The sequence below is a fragment of the Bremia lactucae genome, linkage group LG4 (assembly GCF_004359215.1).
Source record: "Bremia lactucae strain SF5 linkage group LG4, whole genome shotgun sequence".
Taxonomy (NCBI): Eukaryota; Oomycota; class Peronosporomycetes; order Peronosporales; family Peronosporaceae; genus Bremia; species Bremia lactucae.
Window position 1 is genome coordinate 6,765,583 of NC_090613.1, and position 8,233 is coordinate 6,773,815.

The window sequence follows — 8,233 nt, forward strand, 5'->3', positions numbered from 1 at the left end:
AATATTTTCGCACAGTGTTTCTTATCACTGGATGTCGGGCGCTACACTCATAGGCGTAGTGGCCCACATCCAGTGATAAAAAACACTGAGCGAAAATGGGCGCTACACTCATAGACGTAGTGGCCCGTCTTTTGACATCGATTAGATTTTCGTAATCGTTTGTAATTTGGAGAGCGAGGTTTCTCGCTCTCTACATATGAGAAGTCCATTGGTTCTGAACCTCCCTTTTCCTTTCTTCTCGGAGGACAATAAGCTCCAGAGTGGACAAAAGCCTTTGTAAAACTGAAGTCCTCCTGTTTCGCTCTAGACAATGAGGGTCTTTAATGGACTCCTTAGTGGTATGGCCTGCACCCTTAAAGCAGTAGGGAGATGAGTCCCCCACGAGAGGCAAGATTAGCCTGCCTCGTTGGGTATGAATGAATTAATTAGATTCCCACCGTGCCTATCTACTGTCGAGGAACGCACAGCCAAGGGAACAGGCTTGGAATGATCAGCGGGAAAAGAAGACTCTGTTGACTCGACCTCAAGCCGGAACAGGTGGGCCTTGACAGAACCGTCTAAGAGACCTTCTAATAAACACAATTACCTGTGTTTGTTCATCAATCGGATGACTCACGATACAACTGACCAGGTATCGTGTATGCTGGGCATAAGGGCGAAAGTCCTCTATGTCCTGCTTCAAATCCAGGAGCTCGGCTCGAGCCCTGAATTTAGCACGTGGCGGCTCAAATGTTTGCCTGAGCCGTGTCTAAAAGACCTCTTACGACCCAAACATTTATGGGTCGTAAAGCTTGAGCCCCAATGCCAGAATTTACTTTCGTCGCATCATCACTGATACGGCGAGCTTCAATGGTGTCGTCTAATTCGATGAACCATCTCAAAAGAGAGTCGTCTTCGACTGCCTTAAACTTAACGATTTTGATCTTTAAGCTTTCGGGTCGACGTGGAAGCGTCGGCCCGCTCGCAGTGGAAGCGTCGGCCCGCTCGCAGTATGTTAATGCAGCTGGAACTATTTCCAATTGTTGAAACCCTGTTCTCTCAACACATCCGCGTGTTGAGCGCCTTGTTGATGAAGCAGGGCTACTGTCTCTTGGGCCCCGTCGAGTTCGTGTTGTATGAACTCAGCCATGACCGCATGTTCTTCATGTGTTCAGAGGAAGCAACATTGTGCCAACAAGTGGCCTGCCAACGACCGAGCTCATCCGTTCGATCGCTCTCCATTCAAGGTCACTTAAACTAGTAAACTTTTCACGCGTCTCGTGATAGCCTTCTTGAGGGGCTTGAAAGCTCCATCCTTCATCATCTAGCATGTCCATGTTTGATGGAACGTGCGTGGGCCATTGGACGGACTACAAAGTGCTACCAGGTGTAACGAGGCACCATTTGCTGGTACTTACAGCAGTACAGTGATTACATCGAAGGTTCGCTTACTTCACGTAAAAGACGTGCGGAGAAAGATTTCAGGTAGCTGAGTAGTCTTAGCTACCAAAGGTTAGTTCTAAGACTTTAGAATAGCGAAAAGTAAAAATATATTAATATATTAAGTTTCTACGTTAAGATCTTCTATCTACTTCTGACTTTATTATATCAGAAATAAACTATGTATGGCGCCTTCTTGCGCATCGCACAATCGTGTCTTATAACGATTGGCGGGCGTCAAAATTACCAAATTTGGTAATATTGAAATTATTTTAGTCAAAATTGATAAAAATAATAATGTTATAATTCTTTATTTATTTCCTCTCATAGGAAATAATTTCTATTATTCCTCTTGTGATAAATAATATTTATTTATGTAACGGCACACCCCGTCACAACAAGGTAACGCCCAACGGCGAACCAGGTAATCGTTAGGGCGCTCACGGCCACGCGAGCCTCCTAAAGAGTACTATTGGCCAAGAGCTGAGAACGATAGAGTGTTTAATTCCTGAAAGTCAAGTAATTCTCGACTCGTTGCTTTTCGATTGGCCAATGACTCCTCAAGCCTTGGTGGCACAAAAGGAATGACTAAATTTTGGGACGATAATCTATTTATAAATGCCAATCAAATAAGACAGAGAGGATTATAACGGTTTTCACTCAATGCCTGTTTACAAAGCGTAAATTTACAGGAAAGGTCTAGACAGTATGAACTTCCTGCATTCAAGCCTGCATCACCCCGCGCAGCGTTCCTGGAGCGAGCCGCATCTGCACCCATCGCAACTGATGTATCCTCTTTTCGTGACGTTGCGCAGTGAAGATAAGATAATCTGCGGACTCGAGCCGGAGATGCAGTGGGGCCAAGGCCTTGAAGGGGACTATTTCTCACTTGTAACCCATGTGCGCGCGCTCATTGAAAAGGGCCTTACAAACGTCATGCTTTTCGGTGTCATCGAGGAAAAGGATGCGTGTGGGTGCATGGCCGATGATTGGGCTTCGCCTGTCATTGCCTGCACCAAGGTGCTGCGCGAGGCATTGCCCGATCTCATGGTGGCCTGCGATGTGTGCATGTGCGAGTACACGGACAACGGTCATTGCGGCATCCTACGTGATGTGGACGGCGAGCAGATTATTGATAACGCGCGCACGCTTGATCGTCTTTGTAGCATCGCGATAGCATACGCCAAGGCTGGAGCGCACATGTTGTGCCCGTCGGACATGATGGATAATCGCATCGGCGCGATACGCAAGACTTTAAATGAAAATAGCTTTGAGCACGTGTCTATTATGGCTTACACGTCCAAAAAGGCTTCTGTAATGTATGCTCCCTTCCGCGACGCTGTCGAGTCCACATTCCAGGGAGATCGTAAGCGCTATCAACACCCCGTAGGTAGCACGAGCCATGCCGCTTTGGCCTTCGAGCGTGACGTGCAACAAGGTGCCGATAGCATCATTGTTAAACCGTCGCTATTCTACTCGGATATCGTGGCTAGCTTTGCTGCCAAGAAGACGGTACCTGTCGTGTGCTACCTCGTCTCAGGCGAATACAAGATGATCAAAGATTACGGCGAATCTACGAACTCGTTAGACGCCGTCGTGCGTGAAGCCCACCTCAGCCTGCTGCGTGCTGGTGCTAGCGTGCTCATCACGTACTTCACTCCGTATATTTTGGACCATTGCGCCAAGTGGTAGGACCTTGACTTAAGCTATTACACCAATGATGTGTGGTTGCATCAAATAACATTAATTAAATAATTTCCACAAGCCATTTCAATCGATTTGTGACCTTAAGCGATGGACACTCAAGCGCTGACGGACAAGATCGTGGCTACGGGTTGTACCATTCGCGAACTTAAGCTGGCTAAAGACGCATCAAAGTTGAATGACATTGCAGCTAAAGTAAAAGAATTACTAGCGCTTAAGGCCGAGTTTAAGACCCTAACGGGTGTCGACTATGCGCCACAGCAGAAGTCTGAGAAGAAAAGTGCTTTCACCGACGTCGATGGGCCTAAAAAATCAAATTGTGGCTTGAAGAAAAAAAAAAATTTAAGTGAACAAACAGCTCAAAAGGTCACGGGCGGCGGTAACATGGTTCGCAAGCAAAAACAGAAGGAGAAGCAGTCGAAGCCCAGTGAAAGTGCCAAGCCAGCCGAGATTGCCGCTGTTCCCTCGGACGCTGAGTTGCTCTTGCGCCAGTCAACGTTTCAGTATCAAAAAGAAAGCACCGGTGTGGCCAACAGCACCCAGCTCGTCACTCCGTGGGATGTTGAGGCGGAAGACGGCGTGGATTACGACAAGCTTGTCGAACAATTCGGCAGCACTAAAATTCCACCCGAAATGGTAACACGTATGGAAAATCTGACGGCTCACAAGGCCCACCGCTACCTGCGCCGAGGCTATTTCTTTTCACACCGAGACTTAGACGTGATTTTGAACGCATACGAGAAGGGCGAGAAATTTTTTCTCTATACAGGCCGTGGCCCATCCTCAGGTAGCCTGCACATGGGCCACTTAATCCCTTTCACTTTCACGGCCTGGCTGCAGAAGGTCTTTGACGTACCTCTCGTGATTCAACTTACGAATGATGAGAAGTTTTTGTTTAAGAACCAGACGCTTGAGGAAAGTGAGGTCATGGCTTGGGAGAATGCCAAGGACATTATTGCTTGTGGTTTTGATGTTAAGAAGACCTTTATCTTCACCAACACCGATTACATCAAGGAGATGTATCCACAGATTCTTAAAGTACAAAAGTGTGTCACGTACAATCAGGTACGTGGCATCTTTGGTTTCACTGGATCCGACAATATTGGCAAGTCAGCTTTTCCTGCCGTTCAAGCCGTGCCATCTTTTTCCGAGACGTTTCCTGTAGTGCTTGGTGGACGCAAGGGACTGCGCTGTCTAATTCCCCACGCAATAGATCAGGACCCCTATTTCCGTATGACGCGTGACGTGGCGCCCCGCATTGGTTACCTTAAACCTGCTTCCATGCATTCTAAGTTTTTCCCAGCGCTTCAAGGAAGCACGACCAAGATGAGCGCCAGCAAGGCAAGTACGACCATTTATGTTTCGGACTCCCCGGAAGATATTGCAAACAAGATTAAAAAGTTTGCGTTCAGGTAAGCCTTTTTTTGGCATGATTGTGTTACGTATTTGTTTGTTTTAATTGCTTGGTGTTATGCAAAGTGGCGGTGGTGAGACAAAGGCTGACCATGAAAAGTACGGTGCTAACTTAGAGGCTGACATTCCGTACCAGTACCTGTCTTTTATGCTTGAGGACGACGAGGAACTTGAGCGCATTGGCCTTGAGTACGGCGCGGGTCGCATAATGTCCGGTGAAGTTAAACAGAAGCTAATTGATGTCATGTCCGAGTATACGCTCGACTTTCAGAAGCGCCGTGCCGCCATTACTGACGAACTTGTAGCTGAATTTATGAAAGTGCGCACCTTAGAGTTTTAAAAAAGCAATAGCTTTAAGTTATCTGTGATGCACAGGTGATTTTTTTGCCAGTAAGAATGATCGCCGCTTTTTGCTCCTGCATCTTGTATTTACGAGTCATTAAAATGCAATCGCCATAAAGCTTAATTTTCAGTTCAACTACTCACTACAATGCAGTTGACATCGTCTAGGCAATATAGGTAATGCAGCGGTGATCTTACAAGGAGCAATAACTAAAGTTAAGGCACCTACTTTCTTCGAATTCATTGACACGAGTAAAGATACATCGCTATTAAACGAGCGATGAAATCTTGCGGTTGAATACATCAATTTACGTAGTCGAGTCATTCCCGATACATGTTGCAATGGGGACTCGAGCTGCAAGATTCCGGTATAGTTCAAGCCAAGATTGAATCACCTAACGACAGCACGAGCATCAAGCCTCAAAAGTAGACACTACCCTCATCGACCTACCTCATGCATGCGAAAGCAATTGCAAATATTTCTGCCAGGCTTCATTGGATCCGCGACGAAAGGGATGACAACAGAGCAATGCGTCAGCACAATTTTGTCTGGAGGCAGCACAAAGTAACTTCTGCACAGCAATTTGCAGTTTCACAAATGTTAAGCTTCCCTAGCGTAAGGTTAAACAGATGGGTTACAAACCCTTCATTTTTAATGGAGATGCCGAATCGTCGGTAGTCAAACATTATGTATGTTTCCAAAAAGAGCATCAAAAGACTGCCGAGATCAGTTTGCCAAGTAAGGTGCCCACCACGCGAAAATGTGTAGCACCACCTTGGTTGCGCAACCAGGACGGCATCGCGAAAATTTGAGACGTGGGCATCCTCTTCAGAAAAATTAATTCCACATGCGCTCTCCGAATAGCTCCTTCTGCTGTTTATGTCGCGTAATTTACCATTGCTCACAAATGAAGTTTCGTGTGTACCGCCACATGCCTAACAGAATAAAAAATGCAGCCAACTTAGAAATCGCTGCATCGAATTATACCAGGCATATCAACCATACTTGTAAGAAGCGAGCCACTAATACTACCAAAACGTATGACGAAATGCCACCCGTGTAAGCAGCATTCAACTCTGCAATCAAATAAATGAGTTTGTACAAGGTCCAAACACAAGATAAGAAGTCCTTACGTTTGCAAACAAGGTGCTCTTTTAACACCATTACCAGAGGACGCAATGCTGGCATTTCCTTTTTCAAAGAATATATATAATCTCGGGCCTCAATTCCAGTGTGACCAGCTGAATGACCGCACGTAAGGTCGAGCAGTACTTCTTGCTCTGTAGAATCGAGTGAGTAGGTCATTTTAAGGACAGGTATTTTAGCACTTCGAAGCAGCTCGACTTTTTTCATCCAGAGACGTCGCTCAACCTCAGCCGCCAGTACTTCCAGCACCGCCAAGGGTTGCATCTCTTCTAGCGAACGAGAAACTAGCACACAGTCAATATCACTTACCGGCAATGCGAGCCCTGTGTAACTAGATCCGTAAACATCGATTACAGCATCAGGCCACAAAGTGCGCACCATTCCCTGAAGAAAATCAACGGCCTGCTGTTTGTGCCTTTTTATCGTCGCCAGTGTAGTGTCAACGTACTGTACGAATTCTTCCACTTGTCTGCTTAGGTTACTATGTCAACAAATACGTCATTCCTCTAAATAAATAAATACTCTCATGGGGAGTAGTACCTGTAAAATTGTTCCTTTACCAAGTACCACGTGTATGGGAGAGTTGATATCTGCATTTGCTGCACTGCACACATGTTCGCATACTCCGAATCATATCGCTGCTCTTGACCCTGACACAGCTGCTTGGCACACTGTACGGGCGACAAACCTCCACTGCCATCAACTTGGTTTGATAGATGTCTTTTCAAATTAAAATAACAATCCGCAGAGTTGCCATTAGCAGCATTCGGCCTTTCATCACTTGCTGCATATTTTCGCGAATGTTGCATGTTATTGTGCCATTGATTCTCATGTGTATGTATTCTCTTGTCAGCCACGTCACCTTCAGTTGCCAAAGCTTTGATATCGGGATGACTGTAATCATCGCTACATTCAAGGCCTCTAGTAGCTTTCGATGCATTCAATTCGTGGCACTTATGAATTTTCGATTGTTTCATATTGTTTTCCATCAAAATAGCCTCCTCACATAGAAAGTTGTGACCATGCACGACACGAGCGTCATCCGATAGGAGCTGATAATGGCGGGAAAAATTGAATATATGTTCACGCTTCGGCATATTGCTAGTCGAGAAGAATTGATGCTCTGGGCTTAGTGTCGGTCTCCTATGAGCAATACATCAACTTATTGTAAGTAAAAATGTGAGGCGTACATTCACTAATCGGAAGGTAGCAGCAATCAAGCCACCTACCTGCGCAGGCGTGTGAAGCCGCAGCAGGAGCGATAGAAGTAGTAAATCACTTACGGGGGCGACTTCACAAAATGTGAAATTTGCCGATGCAGGCAGTTTTGAAAATCTTGTCGTGGCATGGGATTGACTTCAGACCAGATCAGCTCGTCCCAACTGATATTTGTCGATTAGGATCAATGATAACAGAGTAAGTCGTTAGTCATCTATCTTTCTATTGTACATCAGAAAACAAGGAACAAATGGTACTCATAGTAATCTGAGTAGAAAGGTCGGAGATCGTGCGAATAACGGCATTTATTCCCGAAGGAGCAGCCATATTCAAATCTGAACTTGACACAAGGCTTTTGGACCTTTCGATACTTTTGATTGGTGTTGTTGCTGTATCGATGGTCGCACGAAGTGTTACGATACACCTGACGGTACTTTAGGCAGTCCGGCGATGGGTTCGACACTGCATAGCTTCTTTGCATGGGGGCCGGAAGCCACCCATACCGGGGCATATCTGCGATTCTTTGGTCCACATTTCGACTGCCAGCCGTCGCGTTGTTGTCGGCCATTGCAACTTGAACCCGCTGCGTATTGTGCATGAATATAACGAAAGACTTTTGCTCTAGCTGGCCAAATGTAAAGTGAGCGCGCTTGCCCGTTATGATCGACATTTGGAAATTGTAGCTTCTTCTCATTTAAAATTTTAAACGAATTCTCGGAAGGTGCAGCCGTGTCCTCAGGTCTCGATATGGAGACTGAAGACGAAAAAAGACGTAATCCCCGCTGACGCCAAAAGGAAACTTTACGGTACAGAACTTAAATGGAGTCCATTTAATAGTGTTTACTACATGTTGCCTGCACGATATTCCTTGAGTTTCTCTAGCGTGCCTGTCTCAAGAAATTCGTCAATCAAGGCAGCTGACGACTTTCCAACATTCTTAAGCTTCAAGGCCTCTTTACCGCACGAGAGCTCGGACTCGCAGTCGCGAAT

General features: G+C 45.9%; 3 protein-coding genes across 3 annotated transcripts; 2 read left to right on the forward strand and 1 right to left on the reverse strand.

Annotated features, from left to right (window-relative positions):
- Window positions 1–2,205: 2,205 nt before the first annotated feature.
- On the forward strand, window positions 2,206–3,111 carry CCR75_003111 (uncharacterized protein; the record flags this gene model as incomplete). Its single annotated transcript, XM_067961208.1, has 1 exon — window positions 2,206–3,111. One exon carries the CDS (start codon window positions 2,206–2,208, stop codon window positions 3,109–3,111), a length of 906 nt encoding a protein of 301 aa, XP_067816776.1.
- A 52-nt stretch (window positions 3,112–3,163) lies between these two features.
- Window positions 3,164–7,913, reverse strand: CCR75_003112 (uncharacterized protein; the record flags this gene model as incomplete). Its single annotated transcript, XM_067961209.1, has 9 exons — window positions 3,164–4,525; window positions 4,587–5,273; window positions 5,330–5,450; window positions 5,522–5,814; window positions 5,885–5,955; window positions 6,013–6,506; window positions 6,566–7,168; window positions 7,309–7,407; window positions 7,492–7,913. 8 exons carry the CDS (start codon window positions 7,911–7,913, stop codon window positions 5,187–5,189), a joined length of 2,190 nt encoding a protein of 729 aa, XP_067816777.1. The 3' UTR covers window positions 3,164–4,525; window positions 4,587–5,186.
- CCR75_003113 (uncharacterized protein) lies at window positions 3,214–4,876 on the forward strand (the record flags this gene model as incomplete). Its single annotated transcript, XM_067961210.1, has 2 exons — window positions 3,214–4,535; window positions 4,603–4,876. The coding sequence occupies 2 exons, from the start codon at window positions 3,214–3,216 to the stop codon at window positions 4,874–4,876; spliced, it is 1,596 nt and encodes a 531-aa protein (XP_067816778.1).
- Window positions 7,914–8,233: the final 320 nt, after the last annotated feature.